This window comes from Sarcophilus harrisii, chromosome 3, assembly GCF_902635505.1.
Source record: "Sarcophilus harrisii chromosome 3, mSarHar1.11, whole genome shotgun sequence".
Lineage (NCBI taxonomy): Eukaryota > Metazoa > Chordata > Mammalia > Dasyuromorphia > Dasyuridae > Sarcophilus > Sarcophilus harrisii.
In genome coordinates, this window is record NC_045428.1 from 378,106,905 (window position 1) to 378,130,820 (window position 23,916).

Sequence of the window (23,916 nt, forward strand, 5' to 3'; positions counted from 1 at the left end):
CAAAGAGACTCGTGGCTTAAATGAGATTAACATTCCATTAAAGTACAAATTTTCGAAATCTGAAAGTTTCAATTTCTAACCAAAAATTAAATTACAATATAGAAGATAAAAACTTATGGATCAAGTTCTTCTTTTCTTTTCTTTTTTTTTTAAAAGGATTTAACTTGAACTTTACTAAAATGCTTTGTAGAGAAAAATTCACTGATGATTTTAAAAACAAGGTAAAGTGCTGAGGTGTTATATAAGTACATCTAATTAGTATATTTAAGACAACATATTCAAATAACCTTTTGAAAAGTTTTATAAACAGGTCAGTTTGTTGTACATGATCCCTTGATCATTTTCTCACCATTACTTGTTACAGTCAGTACCAAAGTTGTAAAAATTAATGATGTTTTAGCTATTCTCCCAAATATCCTGAGTTTGATCTATCTCCTAATAGTTCAAAATATTTATTTCAATTACATTTAGTAAATAAAATATTCAGTTGTTGCATAATGAGGAACACCAAATAACCATATTAACTTAAAAACATATTACCTTCTTCCAAAAATGAAATTTACATATCCTTCATGATATAAATCTATAAAATCCACCTTACCTTATTTTTCAAGAAGTTCTACCACAAGTGACACCAAAAATAATTTTCTATAATAAACTATTGACCAATTTGGCACTTTTAAATTAATCAGTTTTTCTTGGGGGAGAGGGGGAATGACTACTAATAACTACTAATAATTACTAATTATTACTACTAATAACTAATATTCTTAAATAGTCAAATACTGTTTTTATCTTCTTAACAAAATTCTTGTATCTAATACAAGAATATGTATTAAATATGGCTCCACAAACTTAAGAAATCTGACTTCTATCCACAAGAAATGTTAACTCTTTCCTCTTCTCGAAACCCTGATCAAAATATACACAATTATTCTGTCGATATAAAATTAAAACTGAAAATTGTATATAACCCAAGACTGAAATATGATTTAACTTTGAGAAGAATTAAGTACAACACTAAGCTCTCCAGGTAGATGTGACTCTGGACATAAGTTTTCTTACTTATCCTTAAAAAAGGAAAAATCAGCCTTTCCCTATCTGCACAGGAATACTATGAGAATTAAATATATATTGTAAAGTCCTATTATATTACTCAAGTTTCTCAGAAGCTACAGTATCTCAGAAGAAGTATTACACATATAAATGTAAAATGTAAAATGTACACATTTCTGGCACTCAGTTATACTAAAGAAAAAATGCTGTCTGAATCCATAATTGTACAAAGCAGTTCTAAGCTCTCAAAATTCCAAGTATTTTGATCCTTTGAGTGATTCAAAGGGTTGGGCATTGCAAACTATCCTTTAGAATTAGTTTCCACATATGGGACAAGACACATATTCTCATATAACATTAACAAAATAGAGAAATCTCCATACTAAGTAGATTCTATGACTACCCCAAATACATCATTCCTGGCAAATGCTACTTGATTTAATTCAATGTAGTTACTCACAAATTAATTATTCAATAATGGATATTTATGAATATCTACTATGGACCAAGAACTGTACTAAGTAGTGAGGACATAAAAACAAACAAAAAACAATCTCTGCCTAAATGGTTTAAGATTATCCCTACATGGTAACCAAAACAATTCACCTCTAAACTTTTAAGCTTCTACAAAGAAATCAAAAATGACCCAATGATTTTGTAAAAACAGGTAAAGAATAGATTCCTTAGGCCTTACCTAGATCCTGATAAGATTTTTCAGAGATGGAGTTTATAATCATTCACAAAGAATTTTGAGTAGTCCTCAAGAGATGTCAGATTGTTATCACACCCCCTCAGACTTTCTGTATCTTATACTACTTTATGCCTCTTAGGGAATATATATATCATCTAGTAAAAGTAATTTCATAACAAAACTGAACTAAAAACATATAAGCGGTAGTTAAAGCTAGGAATAATCAAAATGTACAAAGATATATTATTGTTAATCAAGCATTCATACAAACTAATCTGAATTAAAGTACATAATTAAAATTACATATAATTAAAAGTATGTAATTTTCAAAAATTAAATGAAAACATTATTTTCTTTACAATATAACTACACATATTCAAATAATCAGGTATAACCACAATATATATGTATAAAAATGGATCTTTGCTGAAATCTGGGTATTCCTATGTGTTAGGATTATAAGGATAAAAAGATTATGATATTGACACATCTGAGTATAGGGGGACAGGAAGAATAAGACTGTTCTGTGTCCTAAATAAATTCATTTTCCAAATACTACAAATTTTTTATACTTTTTGTCACTTGCAATTTCATTAAAATGAGATTTCATGAAATATCTCTTTTAATTACACAAAAGCATTAATCTTCAAAACAAATGCAACTTAAAATTTTTATATAATTAATCATATGTAACACAATAAATTGTTCATTAAAATTTTGACCAAGTTTTTACTTTTTAAAAAGATCTTTGTCTAGCATGACACCATCTGATGTTGTCTGAAGAGTTAATCTCAACATATCCATACACTCTTTCAACCTGGGATCAGAAGTTCGCAATCCTGTAGATTTCAGTGCCTATTAAAAGTGAGTGACAGAGAGAGAGAACTTGTAAATACATATCCCAGATAATTTGCACATTCATTTTTATTACACATTTTTATCAATATATTAAAAATGCCTTCATTTGTTTAAAAATTGTTTTTACAAAAGAATTAATATCACTGTTATGAAATTTCTGTACAATTTTTCATTGTTTAATTTGTGCTTTATTGATTATTTAATCATGAAAACAAAAATGTAATAGAAATTGTGGGAATTAACATGTAGACAGTCATTAAAATATTTCAATTACAAGACCTAGGGCTACCAATGAAATGTACAAAATGTGGGGAAGAAAAAGATAACTTACTGTAATGAACTTATGAACTGGTATTTTTTCTTGCCCTTCTGCAATGGTATAGAACAGCAAATCCTCCAAGCTAGGTAGAAGACCCTGTTTGATCTTACTGGAAATAAAGGGGAGGAGTAAGGGAGAATGAATTAATATTTGCAGTTTGTTAGATATAACATGTTTATAGTACCAAAAACTAGACTTTGGCCATGTTTATATAAATCACTATGAATCAATCTATATATATCAGCTATTCATCATGGATATTTTTATAAAGAATAACAATACCCCAAAATTAAATAAGTAATCAAATACTAAAATTGAAAACTATATCATTCATACTATGTTCTATTAATGTGCAATATGGTGTTTATTTTTAAACTGGAGTTTTTAGTCTATTTTCACTCAACCACCAGCTAAAGCAGAGAGTTGTACTGATAGCATCATTTATAAAACTACTGAGCAAATATTCAGGTAGGCATTTCTAAAGATAACAAATAAAATGTTATTTTATCAATAAAGTTAATTCTAACATTTTGGAAGACTTTGAGAAGATAGGAAATGGTAGATGATTTGAACACAAAGTTGGACTTAAAACCAAGTAGGAAAAGCGGACATTTCAAAATGGATATTCCAAAGACATCTCAAACTCAACATATAATAGAACTTATCTCTCTCTTCTGTCCCCAAGCCTCTCCTTTCCAGTCCAACCTCAGCTCTCTCTTCAGACCATAAACTATTTTTATCAAAGGCACCAATCAGTGAGTCAATTATTTCCTAAGCACCTCATTAAGCACTGGGGATACAAAGAAAGGTATAAGTTCCTAAGAAGCTCATATTCTAATGCAGGAAAGTAAATAACTATGTACAGACAAGCTATATACAGGATAAATTGGAAATAAATTAACAGAAATAAGGCATTAGAATTAAGAGGGATCAAAAAAGATTTCTTGTACAAAAGATTTAATAGGACTTGAAAGAAATTCAGAGAAATCAAGAGGCAAGGTTGAAGGACAGCATTTCATGAAGAACATTTAGTAAAAATAGTCAGGATATAAGAGTATCTTGTCCAAGGAATAAGAAGACCAGTGCCACAGGCTCAAGGAACACCACATTATCCTAGTCTCTTAGGATTTTAACACTGGTATAATCCTTAATATTGATCCCTTAAAAGGCATCAAGGACCATCCTTGAAACTTAAAACAGCCAGTGGAAGTCCAGAGGCTCTCAAAAGCCTGCCTGGTGGATAATGAAAGACAGCTTCACTGAAGTGAATCAGCTTGAAGTACTTAGCATAGTTAATATTCTTCCTTTGCTATGGCTAAGTAAATCTCTTTTTTGGTCTTAATATTGAAATTAATTTACCACGCATAAGCCTGAATTAAGCCTAGAACTTGAGTGAAAGGAAATAAATCTTTAAAGATCTACATGAACAAGAAAGAAAACACTCATGTAGTGAAAACTGAGAAAACAGGTGGACAATGAGCATTTTACCTGGGAAACTGCCAAAATACTAAAAGAACTAGTTGAAGGCTTCAAAGAGCATCAAGTGGCTTTTCTATAGAGAATAAATGAAAAAAATCAAATAAAAATCACAAAAGATAGGAGTTTACTCCAACCTATATAGCTTAACATGGGATTACATACTGTGTTGGTAAAGATCTTGTAGGCCACCTAACCCTCTTAAGACTTCTATTTAACAGATAAGGAAAACAAGGCAGAAAAGGTTGAGACCTGACCTGTGAGTAAGACTATAAATTCCACTTAAGTATCTAAATACACAGATTTAAACTCCAAGAACCATAAATATAAATGTGATTTTAATAATAAAATCACTATAGTCTCAATTAGATACTCCCATTAGAATGTTGAGGGAATAAGATGATGTGGTCAAGTAGTCTTAATTAGTAATTAGACCTTTCTAACCATTTGTTAGAAGTCTTTTACAAGTAGCCATTCTCCTTTAGACTATATTGAGTCTTCAGGTTTTCATTCTCAACAGTTAAGAATCACTACAAAGTACTAGAAACATAGACAATATAGAATATTGCTCCCTCAAAGCACCAGCCATCACTTCCTTGTTAAGAAAATAGCAAAAGACATCGAGTCATCATCTTGCTCTACCAATATTTATTTATAAAATGAAAGACTACTCAAGTTCACCGAAATTTAATTTTATCTCTATATTCTAACATTTTTATTATATCTGAACTCTTATACCAGTAACAAATATCAAACTTTCACCAAAAACAATCCTGAGTCCACATTCCCCACCAATAATAACAACAAAAGTTTATTTTCCATTACTGAATTTAGGAATCAAATTAACAAAATACTGGAAGACTCACAGGTATGCTGGCAACTAAGACAGGAAAATTAAAGAACACAGTGCCTTTGTAAAAACTGCCACGCAGCAAAGTCTATGTTAATAGCACTGTTAGACTGTCTGAAAAGACCATTTCTAAATATCTAAAAATTTACTAGATTACAGAAAAATTATGCAGTAATTCATTTTAACAAATGTTACATGTATAAAGTTGCTTCCCAATATTCTCTTTCCTGTAATTTAGTTTTCAGTTTATGTATTTGCTCTTTAAATTACTTATAAAAATTTGGCTTTTTTAGAAATTTGCAAATATAAGAACTTTAAGATGAACTATTTTAAAAGTCTGCAATCTTTAAGATAAAACATTTTATACTAAAATACATTAGATATTGTATTTCTTCCCAATTAGTGTGAATTCTTCCACTGTTTGACAACTTTTAAAAGAAAATTTATATTTTGGCTGACAGTCTTTACCCTTTAACAGGAAAAGAAAAAATTTAGTTTCCCTATTTCAATTCACATCTGATACTATAAAATTAGATTGGACAATTCTAATGTCCCAATATGAAGAAAAAACTGCACCATCTGTCAAAGCAAATAGACAGTAACATTCAGATTATTAACAGAAAATGATTTTGTCAAATGAACTACCCTTAGATGAAGTTTGTTGCTGAAAAAAACTTGCAGAATAAGCCTTCTCTCTATTTATCATGCCAGTGAATGGTGTTTACTTTGCCTACAAGCAAAGTAAATATATAAAACATACAATTAACTTTTTCATGTGATTCTTCAGGCTTTTGCTATAGTTAGGGGGGAAAAAAGTAAACATTTATTCACTTTATAATATTTTGCTTTTTTTTATTTTTGTAAGGACAGAATTTTTTTTTCTTATTTTTAGCTCCCTAAAAAAGACTGTGCGTTGCTCATATATACACTTGTGTGACTTATAGCATTAGAGTTGGAAAAATTCTTTCTTAAATTGCAACTGATTTGGTGACACTTCCTGTTGAGTTTTTAACAGCCACAGCCAAATGGGCAGCATTCTGTGGTACTTCAATGACAAAATGACAAAGAGATGGGAATGATGGTCACAGAATCACTGATAAAAGCTTTCTTTCTGTCAGATGATCCTATGATCATTAATGCCCTTAAATTCTGCCTAAGCAAATTCAAACTAACCTTCAAAATCCAGTTAATGTTTCAACTTGGTCCTCCATGATGGAATATTCCATCATTCATTCAACAAGCAATTAATACAAGCCAACACTGGTAGCACAAAGGAAAAAAGAGAGAGAAACCTTGGAATAATATAGCAGTAACTAAATACGAGAGTTTATATTCTGTTGGAGAAACTTGAATACAGATAAATAATTACAAAACATATACAGAGTAAACAAAATAATTTCTAGTGAAGGAAGGGCCAAATCAGGATACAATAAAGAACTATAAAGCAAAAGACTAAAAAGAACATAATAAGGAACTGAATAACTGATACTGTTGGTAACAGATTTCAGATTTATAGATTTGAGAAGAAATGGTCAAAAAAAAAATTTCATGGAGGAAATGTTGGCTTGAAAGGGCAGGTGGCTTTTGGAAGAATTTGTTGACTGGAAATGACAGAATCAATACTCAGTGAACATTTATTAAGAAGCTAGTACAGTTTGCATTTTTGTTTTTCTTCCTGGGTTATTTCTACCTTCTGAATCCAATTCTCCCTGTGCAACAAGAGAACGGTTTGGTTCTGCACACATATATTGTAACTAGGATATACTGCAACATATTTAACATATATAGGACTACTTGTCATCTGGGGAGGGGGTGGAGGGAGAAAGGAGAAAAATCGGAACAGAAGTGAGTGCAAGGGATAATGTGAAAAATTACCCTGGCATGGGTTCTGTCAATAAAAAGTTAGTACATAGAGACCATCACTAGATGATGAGGAAGATACAACAATAACTAGCATACAGAGAGTCTCTGCTCTTGGGAAGATCATACCTACCTATTCTTGCAGTGTATAGAGTTGAAAGATAAAGGTAGGTTCTCCAACATTAACCTAGCTTACCTTTAGAAATCAATCCTTTCTCTATTTCATTTTGATATAGATATGACGCAGGATTCTCAAAGGCTACCAATGGACTTACAAGTTTTAATAGTCTCCCAAGTGGGAATCACTTGGAAAAGAGGTCAGATCAAAAATTATCTTTTAGCCAACTTTAGCCAAAGAGTTGAGTGGGCTTGGCTTGACAAGAAACTATAAAATGGACAATTTTTTTGTCATCACGTAGTCTCAATCTTATTGGCCACATTAGATAATTCTATATCAATGGTGAAGATGTAGCCTTGGAATCATAAAGTCTATGAAACAATGGAAAACAACAATGTGCTCTCAGGTTCAACTAGAGTGTGAATCTGGCAATGGAGCACAAGGGCAGCTTAATAAGTGAGAAGAGGCTTAGAACCAGATAGTTGGCTACAAAGTAATAATTCACAATTCAAAACCCATCATTACTCTTTAACTAGAGTATAAGTTTGTATAGAATATGGACCACAATATGGTCAAATCAACATATTTATGAACCATTTCACAATGTGCAAGAGGAATTTATCTGCTCTCAAAGTGTTAATTAACATTCTTAAGAGAGAAATAGCATGAAAACAAAACTTATGAATACAAAACAAAGGAACCTATATAAGGAACTATGAAATACTAAAAGGGGAAGAAGTAGACACGTAGAAGGACAGAATTAAGAGAAAAGGAAATAACCGAGGGCAAAATCAGGAGAGTCTTTCTGTAAAAGGTGGCACTTGAGGTGACTAATAAAACCAAGGATTCCAAGAAATGGAAGTGAAAAGAAATAACCTGTTATACAAAGAGAAAGAGTGAAGTGTCATGTGTGAAAAACAGATAGAAGGCCAATTTGGCTGGACTGTAGAGTATGTGGAAGGAAATTTTGTACAATAAATTGGAAAAGTAGGATGGGGCCAGGCTGTGAAAAACTTTAAATACTAAATACAATAGTTTAGATTAGATGTGGGTAACAGGGAACATCACTGGCGTTTACTGAATGGGAGGGAGAGGGCAGCAGCGAGCGGATACATAATGGATGAAGAAAGCAATAGATTTGGCAAGATATTTGGAGAGAATAAGGAATGAAGGATGACACTAAGGTTGTGAACCTAGATGAGAGAAAAGTGGTATCTTTGAAAAGAGAGGTAGGTTTTTGGGGAAAAGATAATGAATTTTGCTTAGTAAAAGTATAAGTTGCAGAGAGAGGAAAGATAATGAATTGTTTTGAATGTGTTGAATGAGATAGCCAGTTTGAAATATCCAATAGGCAACTGGTAATATGAGAGACCAAATCGCATGAGAAATACTAAAGCTAGACTTGAGGTGATAAAGTCACTAAGTGAAAGAGTACAGAAAAAAAGACAAAAAGATTCTAGTATATCTAACATTCAGGGATGGGTTAGAAGATGAAATGTAACTCTCAATGACTGACCTCAATTTTCTCAATAAAACATACTTGGCAAGATCCTTAACTGAAAGAATGCTAAGGAAGGCCTTAAGAAAGAAGCACAAGAGACAATCATTCTAATGAGAGGAATAAAAAAAAAAAAAAATCAATTAAAAGAACACAGAAAGTATCACAGTACTTATTGGATTAATGTTATACAGAGACAACAGCAGCTAAAAGCATTAAGTACACAACCCAGCATGCACTAGACAAAACTGACAACAGTCCCTGACCTCTATCTAGATTACATGAAGAGGGAATAGTTGCAGTTATATGTATGTTCTATACACATGACATTCAACAAAACCAACTCTCATAGAAATTAGAATCCCCAGATTCACCGCAATGCACTTTGATGACCTTTCCAGGCTTGTTGCTACATGTTTCCCACCTCCCCCTCCGCATCCCAATTCCTCAGCCTTCCATCTCTTGCCCTGGGAGCAGCAAATTAATACAACAAAAAAGAAACATGCATCAATTGCTCTAGGTTACTCATCATCGCAGTGACTGCCTAGTCCAAAATAAGGCACCTAGGCCACTACTCCCTGATTAAAATTTAAATGTATTGAGAGGCAGAACTGTCTTAATTTAGCCAAATGCCTAACTCATTAAGAGCTAATAATCACATGTACCATTGCCCCTCACAATTGACAAATGTGACTTAAAGCACCACCACCTTTAGATTAAAACTCTGAAGACTTATGACAGACTCCCAAAGAAAATGGCTATCAGAGTTTAGCTCTGCCTAATAAATGAACTAAAATGTTCCTTAAATAGAACCTTTTAATAGCCTAATGTAGCTTATGATACTGTAAAATGACTCATGACCCTTTATTATGAATTCTACCATATAAATCATGGATCTCCATGACATCCCTACTTAAATTCAGTCTTGTACATTTACAGAGGGTCTTAGAGATAAAATAGAATCCTTATCATTGGCTGATAAAAATGGACAAGTCACCTTGTCTCTTTCCACTTCAAAGTCACAAAGTAAAAACTTGTAGTAGGTGGAATTAGAAGGCAAGTCTCAACTCCCACAGTAGTGTGCTTTTTATTTCTAATGGGAACTGTCTGACCTGAAAACCTGGACTTTCCCATAAAGACTGACAACAATATATTTCAGGAGAATTCCCCCCTATAATTTTCCTGAGAGAAGACGAGAGAGGCAGGCAATGCATCTGATTCTTTAGTTGCTATGTTCTGTGCAAAGATGCCACATTCCCATGACTCTCCCTCTAAAAATACTTTTTTTTTCTCATCTGTAAGATAAACTTACGATCTTCTATCTCCTCTAAAACATCATAGTTTACACTATATCATATATATACTATATCAATCAAAGTTTACACATATCAATCACTCTTTGGATCAGGGAATCCCTTATACCTTGCCAGTCTAGAAAGCAAAGAACAAGGCTCTTTCATTAGGCCTTAGCACCAAACTTTAACTGGAGTTAGATATTTTAAATGTAGAGTATTAACAGCTTGTCTCTGATTTGGGGACAAATCAGTCTTAAAGAGCAGGCTCTATTCACAAAACCTATTTGCCTTGGTTACTTGGCATTAAAGAATCCTGGAATATTATTGTTCAGTAAGAAATGACCAACAGGATGATTTCATAAAGGCCTGGAGAGACTTACACAAACTGATGCTGGGTAAAACGAGCAGGGCCAGGAAATCATTATATACTTCAACAAAATACTATATGATGATCAATTCTGATGGACCTGGCCATCTTCAGCAATGAGATGAACCAAATCAGTTCCAATGGAGCAGTAATGAACTGAACCAGCTAAGCCCAGCAAAAGAACTCTGGGAGATGACTGAGAACCATTACATTGAATTCCCAATCCCTATATTTTTGCCTGCCTGCATTTTTGATTTCCTTCACAGGCTAATTGTACAATATTTCAGAGTCCGATTCTTTTTTTACAGCAAAATCACGTTTTGGTCATGTATACTTATTGTGTATCTAATTTATATTTTAATATATTTAACATCTACTGGTCATTCTGCTATCGGGGGGGGGGGGAGGGGAAGGGGAAAAATTGTAACAAAAGCTTTGGCAATTGTCAATGCTGTAAAAAATTACCCATACATATAACTTGTAAATAAAAAGCTATTAAACAAAAAAAAAAAAAGAATCCTGGGAAAGGCTTCTGTCAGAAGATAGGATTTTATAGCTATGATCAGGAGAAAAGAGAAGGGGACAGAGAAAATTCCAGGCATGGGGAGAGCCAGTGAAAATACAAGAAGTCTAGAGATAGAGTGACTTATTCAAGCAACAGTAAACAATACAGAGTTAAGAGTTGTAAAGTATGTAGAATGGAGTAAGGTATGACTGCAAAGTAAGGGAAAAGCCACGCTACTGAAGCTTTGAAAAGACATCAAGATTTTATATCTGAACCTGAAGTAGTAAGTAATCACTAGAGTTGGCTGAATAAGGACCTGATCAGGCCCATACTTTAGGAAAATCACTTTGATAGCTGAGTAGAAGACAGCAAATGTGGGGTATGGAAGCCAACTACATCATTTTTAATACAATATTTATTACGTGCCAGGCACCAGGCTAAATACTATCTCATTTGATTCTCATAACAACTTTGGGCGATAGGTATTTTACAGAAGGATTCCTGTTTAGGTACAGAGTACACTAGGTAGCCTCTAGGGCCTTTTCCCCTCAGCTCTGAGATTCTACAAATTGATAATGAATAATAAATGTCACAATCTTTTATAAGTTACCTCTTTTTGTTCTTTTATCATTACTTATTGGTGCATATATGTACTACATATCATATGGTCAATGAATACCAACTTAAAATTTTAATTATTAAATTTGTACTCTTGCTCTCAATCTGATGAATTACCTTTTGTCCACATGAGATGTTAAAACAGAAGAAATCTATTGAACTTAAACATGGCAATAAATTCTGCTTATGTACCTCAACTTTTTGTTAACAATGATAATTACCAGTCATAAAAAAACAACCTCTTTTCATCTGCTAAGACTTCCTAATGAGGCATCCATTAAATGATTAAAATTGGAACTGAAACAATAACAGATATAATCTATTTGCTTATGCCAGTTGACTCTTAGCCTTATCTAGACAATTTAGAATATGTATGTGTACATGTATCTTTTCTGTAACATGTTTTATATATACAAGATGTATATTTGCATATATATTTATTAGATAACCAGCCACAGATTATCTAGTCTTATTTTAGAAACATCTACTTGAAAACAATATTTATAAGTGCTCAAATTAGACATTTAAAAAATTTTCCATTAATAAAAGGTTGCAATTAAAAATAAACTTCTATGTTGTTTTAATTCAATTATATCAGCAATTACATGAAAGAAACAGATTAGTACTAAATGGCACCAGACTATTTACTGGCAGTTTCCTTCATATATAAAATCAGAGTTAGAGTAGCTGATCTGTAAGATATACTCCTAGCTCCAAAAATTTTATGTTTTAAGTCCTCAACTAAGTCCTAGTCCAATTATCTCATCTTAGCATTATAATAACTTTGGATCTTTTGCAGATTATACAACAGCAAAGTGCCAGGACTTAATAGTAAGCTAGAACAGCTTTGATTACAAGCCTTGTCAAAAGACTATCTGAATGCCTAGTTTCTGAGGACCAATCTGGTCATCAGAATTTCCATCATCAAAAGTTCTGCTTTATGGATACAGCTATTGAGTCAAAGGAGGTAATGCTTACACTTGCATCTTTTGAAAGATAAACATAACCCTCTCTTATTCAAATCACTTGTTTAACAATTTCAACAATCTACAATATTTCTAAGAATACAGAACTAAGCAAAAAAGGCTTCTTCCTTTTCAGAAGGAAATATTTTTTTACTCTCTCTTACCTCAGTTTTCAAACTATAAAATAAGAAGGTTGGAAAGATGATTTCTAGAGTTCCCAAGAGATTTAAATTTCTAAATTTCTAGTTTTACGAGCAGCTAAAATACAGATGCCATAAAGTTCATGCAATAATGTTCCTGTTTTTTTATTAATGGGTTCACAGGAGCTTACTTTAGATAATTCTAAAAGTGCTACTTATTTGGCTTTCTAACCCACAGGAGATTATGGACTAGAAAGACAAAAAGTCACTATTGAACACAGGTATGCTGTTAGTAACAAAAAAGTAACAATGAAAGAAAAAGAAAAAAAAAGAAAAAGTCATGAAAAAGCACAGCCTGAGGTCATTTAATGAGGGGCAATTAAAGCATAGGATTTAGAGTTAGAAGAGACCTCTAATTTAGTGCTTTCTTAATCTGAGGGCTACGAACTTATTTTTTTTAAATATTATCTTGATAATTGTACTTCATATAACTGGTTTCCTCTATAATCTTAATTTGAGTTTTTAAATTTGTTTTTGAGACTTGGTCTCTATCTCCTATTGTCTGGAAGTTGGCACCACATATGGCATAGGCAATCCCTGCTATTGATCGAACTTCTCATATGCTATTTCGGACTTGCTATTTCTCCTTAGGAAAACTGATGATCCTCTACTCCCAGAGATGCGTGTAATACTGGTAGTCAGACTTAGCACAGACACCCCTTAGTGTAGCTCTATTATAGTCCAGAATTCCCAAGCTCAAGAAATCTACCAGCCTCAGCTTCCTCATGGCAATGCCTTTTATAGGTTTAAGTATAATTTTTTGAGAGGGGATTAAGTTTTAGATTGTCAAAAAGATCCATATGACATTTAGGTGGTCTAAGTGATTATAGCACTGGACCGGTGCTCAAGAAGAACTGAATTCAAAAGCCTCCTTAGATATTTACTAGCTATGTGATGATCCAGGACCTATCATTCTACTCCATCTGTAAAATGAGGATAACAACAGCACCCACTTCCATGATAGGGTTGTCATGAAAATAAAATGGGATATTTGTAGAGAACTTTGCAAATCTTGAAGCACTACATAGTACAAGCTATTGTTATTATGATACACAAAAAATTAAAGTATTCAAGTGCAAGCATATCATTTTGCAGATGAAAAAAACTGAACATACCAATAGGTAAGTGATGTGGTCAAGGTCATACAAAATCAAAAAAATGTTAAATATATTTGCTATACTATATAAGATAGGAAGATGTTTAGTACATTTTGAAGTCATTTACATGATAAAATATTAAATCAAAAGTTTTGCTACTTAAATGAAACTTAAATGTTAAGTTTCAGCCACTTGAAAAATTCACATTGGACAATCTCATTCCCAATCTTATCATGGAAATCCATAATGTAATATTTTTGAGGGGTAATAAAGCTAATTTCCCTCAAATTTAATTACTTCTAGGGAATTGGGCTGGTAGCTTTTTAAGCTGGTCACTTAAAAGAATCTATTTTATTATACAATACATTTATGCTACAAGTAAGTAGACTACAAACATATCCAATCTTGAAAACTATAAAAAGCAGTATACATTATCAGTTGGTTTAAAAAGGATACTTTCATTTTAAAATGTCTTGCTTCTTTATTCACCAGCAAATGATAATGCCCATCACAGTCAAAGAATGGCAATTGCCTTAAAATTTACGCTTTAAATTTTACAAGTTCATAAAATTAGCTAAATGCTGATTTTGGTCATATACAATTAATTTTAACAAACAGCACTGAATTTCATAAGAGAATTTTTCAGGCAGCTGCATTATACCACATTAACTGTTGGATTCTCACCTAGAGACTTAATATAATTGGTCTTTTGTCTTGGCAATATTAAATTTTCCAATGTATCAGTTACACCTTCTATGTCTTAAGTATTTTATATATCAGAAAATCATTTGAGTAGAGTTAGTCTAATCCAGAAATCAGCAGCAATTGTACTGCCTTATAAAGAATTTTGTACTACTGAACCATTAAGAAAATAAAAATTAACTACAGGAATTTCACTTTTCTGTTTCTAGATTTCCTTCATTCTAGCTGGCAATGTCTTTATAAAAATCTTCAATTAAATCTCTTTGAACTCAAAACTACTGAAAAGAGACAAGTATTTAAAATAAATTTCATTACTGAGCAAATTCATGCTTATTTCCACTAAAAGTAGCACATTTATTAAATTTTTTTAAAGCAAGCAAATTACAGAAAAATAAATAAAAGGTCAAATTCCATTTGATAATCCTTTCCTGAGTTAGCTAGTTTTGAGGTAGGCAGTTCTGCCTGGAAAAAAGGCAAAGAAGCTTCTTCCACATTATGGAGAATATATTTAAGAAATATCCTTAAAACCAAGTCACTGTTAAACTAATGTTATCAAATACAGTAATTGTATTCTCCTTTTCAGAAGCAAGAGAAAAATATAAAACATTAAATTTTCAAGCTATATTGAAATCTGTCAGGTTGAATCAAAAATCTGAAACAAAAATAAATTTAGCACCAAAATTCGTACATCACTCACTATTGAAAGATTCTAAAAACACATACTGCAGTGGTCAATTATTACATTATTTGCACTATCATTACCAAGAATCTAATTTAATGTTTACTGAACTGTAAACTGTAGTAACATGGGAAAAGATAGTTAACACTTAAGAAAAATCACTTAATATCAATTTGCAATATTTCCCAGTATCAAGATTTTGTATATTCCTTCTACCCCCCCCTCCCCACTGGATTTCCCATTATTATTAGAAATACAAAATCCACACGAGTATTTTAAGACTTATCTAATCCTATATATGCCCTTTATAGAAGTTAAAACAACTTCTAGAATACCATTTTTAAGAACCACTAAAAACTACTTACTCCAAATTCTGCAGATAGATAAACATAAGATAGTCATTTTTCTGTTGATATATGAGAAAAAAAAAATCAAAATCCAAAACCAAAAAATATTTACACTCACAATTCTAGGACAAAGATTAGGATTTAATAAACACAGTTCTTAGAACAACAATCCTCAATATTTCCTTTTTAATAGAACTTTAGCAAGCTCAGGGGATGAAACCAGAAAAGATTTTAACTAAAAAAACAAGGCTTTAACAAACTCAGATGCAATGTGACAACCTAAGGTCACCATTGCCACCAGTGATGTAGTAGCTCACTGCCCACTACAACAATGCAGTATTATTTACTAATCCATAGTAATTTTGTCTTATGCAACTGTATGCTGCTATCAGGTAAATGGCAAGTAATTTTAGGAGTCATTTTAGGATTGGTTTTGAAATAATAGTGATTGATATCAAATAACTATACATTAATGTTCTGCTTTTGTACAAGCATAATAGGACACAGGTCAATTTTCAAAATTACCACAAGCATATTCACTAATTATAAGTACACAGCTTAGTATACTCATTTGTATACACATTTGTACCTAAATGTACTTGAGAAGGGAGGAGAAATGTACTTACTTGAGAAGGGAAATACTCCAAGAAAAAATTTTGAAAAGAATTTGGCACAATTGATGTGAAAACCAAGTTTTCTCTATTTTGCATATATGTTCTACACTACTAATAAAATTATATCCTAATGCTTTCTAATGAGATGATTACAGTTCCTGATAGCAATGCTAGCAAGGCACAAGTTCCTAGTAGGGTTCTTTCGAGCTGCATAGGCTCCAAGCACTGACCTAGGACAGGCTATGTTCTATACCTTACCTATTGTGCAAGGCTCAGTCATAATGAGATGAATTTTTTGGGCACAGCAAATATCAAAGACCAACAACATACAGTGATACAGGTTTTAAAGTTAGTGATCCACACCTATGTATCATAGAAATCTGAAACATTGAATTGTTCTCAATTTTACTTTTTATATAAGACTAATATCCTCCCTTTAAAAAACTGCTACAAGTAAATGAGGAACTTAATTAAAGCATATCAAAACTGATAACATAAATATGCTGTTGCTTAGAGTATATATGAATGTCAGTCTCTTTTTTTTTTTTAAAGGAATACTGTTCTTTGCCTAGAAGAGCTATCATGCTTTTTGTAGTGAATTCAAGCTATTATGCTATTAGTGACCCACACTTATGCATTTTTTAAAGGAATACTGTTTTTTGCATAAAAGAGTTATCATGCTTTTTGTAGTGAGTTCAAGCTATTATGCTATTAGTGATCCACATCTATGAAATAGAAATCTGAAACACTGAATTGTTTTCAATTTTACTCCTTTAAAAAGCTGCTACAAATAAAAAAATGAGGAACCTAATTAAAGCAGATCAAAACTGATAAACATATAATGTATGCTGTTGTCTAGTGTATATATGAATGCCAGTCTGCATTTTTTTTTTAAAGGAATACTGTCCTTTGCATAGAAGAGCTATCATTCTTTTTGTAGCGAGTTCAAGCTAGTATGCTTTTTGCAGCAAGTTTCAAGTTTCAAACATCCACATTTTCTTATTATTTCCTCCAAATGACACCAACGGCACACATTTGTAAGATGGCAATCTAGTGTATATAGTGGTCTGTGACAAGAAGCAAACTTTCTGTGTAAAGCCAATTAAATTCTTGAGGACTGTTTCTTACTAGCACTATTACACTCTAAACAACTGAGTAAACTTTTAAAGTGACAACTTAAAGTGGCATAAATATGGAATTCTTTTCCCAGAGGTTCTTTGCCCCAGAGATAAGATTTCAGAAACATCAGGAGTTTCCTTAATCTTTTTTTTTTAATTTTTAATAGCTTTTAATTTACAAGTTTTATGCATAGGTAATTTTACAGCATTGACAATTGCCAAACCTTGCTCCAATTTTTTCCCTCCTCCTCCCCACCCCCTCCCCTAGATGGCAGGATGACCAATACATGTTAAATATGTTAAAGTATAAATTAAATACAAAATAAGTATACATGTTCAAACCGTTATTTTGCTGTATAAAAAGAATTGGACTTTGAAATATTGTACACCTAGCTAATCTTTACCATGGTGCTAATTTTTAGGGAAAGAGGTCATCTCTAAAGTAATATCAAATGTGCACTTTATACAAAAGGGTTCCTCTGAATCAAAATAGTAGGTGGTAAATGAGCTATGAGCCAACTAAAACCATCAAATAACTGAGTGCACCATGCAATGCAAGCTTTTTTCTGCTGAAAAAAAAAAAGTTGAATAGTGTCAATCATTTTCAAGGTCAATTCTACTTGAAGGGACTTGAGTCATTTAGTCCAGTCCTCTTAACATTACAGATGAAAAAAACTGAGGCCCAGGCAATGTAGTTCTGGATAATCTGCCTCAAAGTTACAAAACACCACTGTTCAATTATAGGAAGTAAACATGCTGTTACAATAAAACTTGTAGTACTATATACACACACACCCATATACACCTTGCCCTGCTTTGAGAATGGCCAAAAATAAAGGTGAAAAATTGTACACCTTTTACTAAAATAAAAAAGATAGCTGCAATGTTTTCCAATCTGAGAAAATTACAGGAGGATAATGAACACATGCACAAGTCAAGGAACCATTTGCAAAGATTTCAGGAGTTACCAATGTTAACTACCAGAAATAGCAAACAAGTTCCTACAGTAAAACCCAAGCTTCCTCTTATGCTACTCTTAATTGTGTAGGATGGAAAGGAGCAAAAGTAGGACTTCCAGAAATCATATATTCGGTCAAGTCAGACAAGAGTAACAAACAGTAATAAGGAGAATCTCACTCAGAATAGTAATTTAGAATCCATTCTACATTCTATTTAGATTTTGCAAGTCTTATTAGGTTTTACATATTTAATATGGAAAATTAACAGTAACAAAATGTGAATAAAGTACAATTTAATTAGTTTTTTTAAACTAGATTCATTTCTTATTTTAATTTTTTTTAAATGACTATTAACAAATGCCTTAAATAAATTTTTTTGTTAACCAGTTTTGTCTCATTTAATTTTGGTTTTCTTGGCTGCTTTCTAAATGATATGGGAACATCCTACAGCATACATAGAGGATAGTCCAAGACTGCTTTTGAGTGGGGTTAGGTAGTTTATGCCATCCTCTGGTCTATAGGACTCTTCCTCATAATCTGGTTTCCTTCATGTTGGTTTTAAGTGTTCCTAATGGTTCTTCATAGCAGTTCATAAGCCACAGAAATTATCACTATTAAACAGTTTTTAAATATTCCAGTTTGCCCCTCTTGACTGCTTAAGATCGAAATACAGTACATCTTAAAGAATCCATCCAAGGACAAGCCAAGGCTACTGGTGAAGGACTTATACGTTCCTCAATCCACAGGACTCTTTCCCCTCATAATCTGGTTTACTTTATATTGTTGTTTCACCTAAGTAAAGGAGATTCCTCAGATATGCTATTATTGCTCTGAAACATAAGGTTTCCAGGCGTCGGTGGTGGCAAGATTCGGGGGAGGAAGATAGAGAAGGAGAGAGGAGAGGAGAGACAAGAGGAAGGAGAGAGGAGAGACAAGAGGAAGGGGAGAAGAGAGACAAGAGGAAGGGGAGAAGAGAGACAAGAGGAAGGGGAGAAGAGAGACAAAGAGGAAGGGGAGAAGAGAGACAAGAGGAAGGGGAGAAGAGAGACAAGAGGAAGGGGAGAAGAGAGACAAGAGGAAGGGGAGAAGAGAGACAAGAGGAAGGGGAGAAGAGAGACAAGAGGAAGGGGAGAAGAGAGACAAGAGGAAGGGGAGAAGAGAGACAAGAGGAAGGGGAGAAGAGAGACAAGGAAGGGGAGAAGAGAGACAAGAGGAAGGGGAGAAGAGAGACAAGAGGAAGGGGAGAAGAGAGACAAGAGGAAGGGGAGAAGAGAGACAAGAGGAAGGGGAGAAGAGACAAGAGGAAGGGGAGAAGAGACTAGAGGAAGGGGAGAAGAGACAAGGAGGAGGGAGAATAGAAAGGAGAAGGGAGAAAAAAGGAGGGAGGAGACAAGGAGAGAGAAGAGACATAAGCGGGGAGGAGAGGGAGTGAAAGAAAAAGGAGGGGAAAGCTATATAGAGAGGAAAAAAGAGGAGAGGGGTGAGGGGAAAGGGACAAAAAAGAGACAAAGGGGAAAAGAGAGAAGGAGGGAGACGACCTCTGTTAAAGGTGTGACAAATCAAAAAAAATATGGGCGAAGAGGTTCCAGCATCCCTTCTTCCCCGCCTCCCATGTCACTAGAAGAAGTTCACGTGGGCATCACCCTAGGAGAGGCGTCGGGTAGCAGGACGCACAAGGAGGGGGAGGGGGAGCAGGCCCGTGCTCGGCACGCCGGCAGCGTGGCCACCGCGCACTCCAGCTTCTGCCTCCTCGGTACCCTCGGAGGGGCCCGCGGGCATCTCGCACGTAGGAAGAAGGGAGGGGAGAGGAGGGAGCGCACGCGGCTTCGAGGCCGGCGGAATTGCGGGCGGAGCCCGGGCCTAATCACATGGCGCACTTAGCGCTGAGCAGAGCCAGCGGAGCCGGCATTTTTGCACGCCCTCCCTTTCTCCCCCCCCCACCCCCGCCCGTCTCCTCCTCTTCCCTCCTCCCCTCCACGAAGCCTGGATCTCCATCCCGGCCTCGGCCACTCCCCAGCCCAAGTCCAAGAGAAGGGAGAGGCCTCCTCCTCCTCTTCCTCCGCCTCCCGGCTAAGGGAAGCGACTCACTTTTCTCCCCCGGCCATCTCCTTCCCCTCGCTGTTGCCATAGGCGTTGCCCTCGCCCGGGCCGTCCTTCGGGGGGGTCGACGTAGGCGGCTGCATTTGCGATGTCTGCGACTGGGAGCTCCCCTTGCCCAGCTCCTGCAGAATTTCCGAGTGGGAGCTCGTCAGCCCCCGGGCCAGGGGCACACCGGGCTGTCGGGTGCCTCCACCCCGCCAGGGGAACAGTTCTCTGGCGGCGGCGGCAGCAGCTCGGCCGCCGGCTCGGGGGCGCCGGCACAAGGTGGCGAGGGGCTGCGCCCGTCTCAGGGCCGCCCCAGCGGCGGGCGGATGCAGCAGCAGCAGCTCCCGCAGCATCGCAGAGCCTCGGAGCCGCATCATGCCGGCTGGGAAGTTTCGCTCACCCCCTCGCTATCCACCCCTAGCGGGGCTTCTCCGGCGCCGACTAGAGAAGGAAGGATGCACCGGGTCAGCGGTTCCTCAGAGAGACCGTCGATCCTAAGGAGTGACGGAGGTTTTTACGGGCTCCGGAGCTGGGGTGGAGAATGAACGAGGGAGGCGGCGTGGCGGGGATCCTAGCCTGGATGACGGCTGCTGCGACCGCTGCTGCGACCGCTGCTGCTGCTGGCGCTGCTGTTTCTCCGGTGGCCGAGGGCTCCGCACTGAGGCCCGGAGCTGAGGGGAGGGCCAGAGACACTCCGCTCTCGCCCACCCCGAGGCGGGAAGCGAGAGACGGCCCGCCCGCCACGCCAATTCTTATTGGCTCACGGGACAGACTTCTCTTCTAATTGGCGGATGGAACAGTCAAATTTCTCTCGGTATCCGTGCTCGAGGGGGGGCAGGTGGAGAGGGGGATGAAGAATTAAACTGACGTAGGAAGAGGAGGAGGGCCTGGGTCCTGGGCTCTGGGCTTGGGTCCTTCTCGCGTGCCCCTAGATTCCTTAATGATATACGAGTCCCCCAGGTCTCGGTACCTGAGGGACCCCGACATTCTTGCGGGGTGTAGCCTTAACTATGGAAGCCCGGGGAAGATTCTTGACTTTGGAGCCTTAAATGGGGGAAAACTGATGGGCCTTAGATCCTGACTCTAGAGCTGGGGAAACGGGAGGGCAGCTGGGGGGAGAAGGGCGGATTGATGCTTCCTTCATGGCTTGCTTCAGGACCCCCAGCTAGCCCCTAAAGGAAAGAGGAAATGCACTTAAACTGCCTGGAGCAGCCCCGTTAAGAGGACCGCGATACCTTCCCCAAATAGCGTGTTTTTTAGTTTAGGGTTTCCCGCCCCCCTCCCCAACTTTCCGTTTTTGGCTTCCACTCAGATATGAAGTGTTTTGGAAAAAATGAATAAAATCCTTTCAGCTATGTGGCTCCTTTAAGCCACAAAGGAGAAGAGAAAAAAAAAAAAAAACTCCTTTCCTCAGGAATTCTTTTGAGATCCGCACATATGTTTTAAAAAAGTAAGAATTTTTAATTGCAGCCATTCAACTTTAGACCAGTTACTCATTAGCTTGAAAATAAAACCTTAAATAATTTTAGGTAATTTGCTTTTTTGTTTCAAGAGAAAATGTCCAAGCTTGCTAATAACATAAACTAAACTTTTTATATCCATATCTTTTCATTCTTACCTTAAAATCCTTGGTGAATTAGGGATCCTAGGAATATCGCAATTTTAAAAATAAATGAAGAAAAAGTCGCTTGATACACTTTAAAAGTTTTTTTTTTTCATTGCTGTTTTATTATACTATTTATTAAAACTTAGCAATTCGTAGTATTAGCAAATCCCCCTATCTCTTTGATAGAATCTTGGTGCCAATTATGGTTTCCTTCCTCCTCTGACTTCACATCCAAATCAGGTGTTTTGTTTTGTTTTGCTTTGTTTCCTAACAGCTTTTCTTTCATCCTGTCAGTTTCCTCTGAGAAATAATTATATTTTTCTTTAATAACTTATTCATTTTTCTAATTTACATGTAATAAAAGTACAATAGTTTTTCTCCAATCTCTCACCAAGAGAGAAGTATCAAGTATGAAGTAGAGTCAGTTTCTACCAAAAGAGAAAGGTTTTCAGTCTATCCCAAGCAATCCTGTCTGTTGAGGACCTACCAAAATAAAGAGATAGATATAGGGACATATATAGATAAATAGATGTATGTATGCACATATGTATTTATATATTTACAAATATATAATAAATTGGCAATTCATTGATCATGGCAACCTATGAAACAAAACAAATACTTCAAAACTCAGAATTGGGGCAAAATTATGAGATTTGAGGGATAAGCTTGAGAAATAAATATTACTCCAAGCAACTAGATAAACCAAGAGCATATTATCCAACTTATCAAACTCAATGAATCAACATCTGGGCAAGTTGTAAATTGCAAATCTAAACCATTAAGTAAGTAAATTTAGAATTAAAACATAATATTATAATTTTGATTTTTGGTAGCTAGTCTGTCTTTCCTATAATTTGTTTCAAGTTTAGACAATATTTCAATCAAATAAATGCAATTACAGAATCTAATTTAAATTTTTTTTTCCTAACTTAATTGTATTTATTATTAAATTCACTTCATCTCATTTTCTATTGGAAAGAGAAACAGCATGATAGAGATCTGTCCTTGAAAACCAGTAAATCTTGGTTTCAGTTCAGTCATTGTTACATGCTGGCTATTATCTGTGGGTAAGTCATTTGACATCTTAAATGCCTTAAATGACCTCTAAAACTATAAAACAGATAACATTGACCTGACTTTCCTCATCTAAGAGAGCTTTGATTCCTCAAAGTATATAAAAGATCTCCTGGGGGTTTGGGGAGAGACCTTTCAAGGGGTCCATGAAGTTAAACTATTTTTATAATAATAAGATCTTTATGTTTAACATATATTGGATTTTTAGATGGGAGGGAGAAAAAAAAATTTGGAACACAAAGTTTTGCAATGTTGAAGATTATATGTTTTTAAAATAAAATAATAATAATGTTTATTCTGTATATAGCTTTCTTTGTATATATTTGTTTGCATGTTGTTTCTCTTTCCTCCCCATGCCCCTACATTTAGGTTGTAAACTCCTTGAGGGCAGAGACTTTTTGCCTCTATATATCCCCAGTCTTTACACAAAGTATCTGACACATAGTAGGTACTTAATATATATTGATTGATTTATAAATCAAAAGAAATGTTTCTGAGTTTTCATAATCTTGAAGGCATTTTAGAGTCTGAGATAATTTTTTCAGTATCTTAATGCTTTTCCAAGTTACAAAGCAAATCCTTCTTTCACAAAAAATGCCTGATAGTTTACAATTTTGTAGAAATTTTGAAACACACAAAAAAATCATGTTCCATTTGGACAGCATTTAAAATTAGCTTAAAATTACACTTGTGGTTTTTGTTGTAATTCCTGGGGAGTCTATATGTGCTAGTCCTCTTTTTATTAGTTTTCTGCTTTCACTGGCTAAAGTGGTAAGACTTACTTTTCCTTCCAGTACATATTATTTAGTCATTCAATGGTGCCTGACTCTTTGTGTCCCCATGGACTATAGTATGTCAGGCCCTTCTGTCCTCCACTATCTGTCGAAGTCTATCCAAACTCATGTATGTAATTCCATGACACTATCTATCCATCTCATCCCCTTCTCCTTTTGTCT

General features: G+C 35.1%; 1 protein-coding gene across 3 annotated transcripts in view; it reads right to left on the reverse strand.

Moving 5' to 3' along the window:
* Positions 1 to 20,992, reverse strand: part of GLS (glutaminase) — a 76,320-nt gene extending 55,328 nt beyond the window's left edge. Inside the window, exons 1-3 of one of the 3 annotated variants that reach the window (XM_031960296.1) lie at positions 20,281 to 20,991; positions 2,937 to 3,033; positions 2,481 to 2,602 (exon numbers count right to left, since the gene is read on the reverse strand). In XM_031960296.1, coding sequence (XP_031816156.1) covers positions 2,481 to 2,602; positions 2,937 to 3,033; positions 20,281 to 20,654 — 593 coding nt within the window. In that variant the 5' untranslated portion in view covers positions 20,655 to 20,991. Of the gene's footprint in view, positions 1 to 2,480; positions 2,603 to 2,936; positions 3,034 to 20,280 lie in introns of all 3 variants that reach the window. The other 2 variants (XM_031960297.1, XM_031960298.1) reach the window with 2 other exon arrangements.
* Positions 20,993 to 23,916: the final 2,924 nt, after the last annotated feature.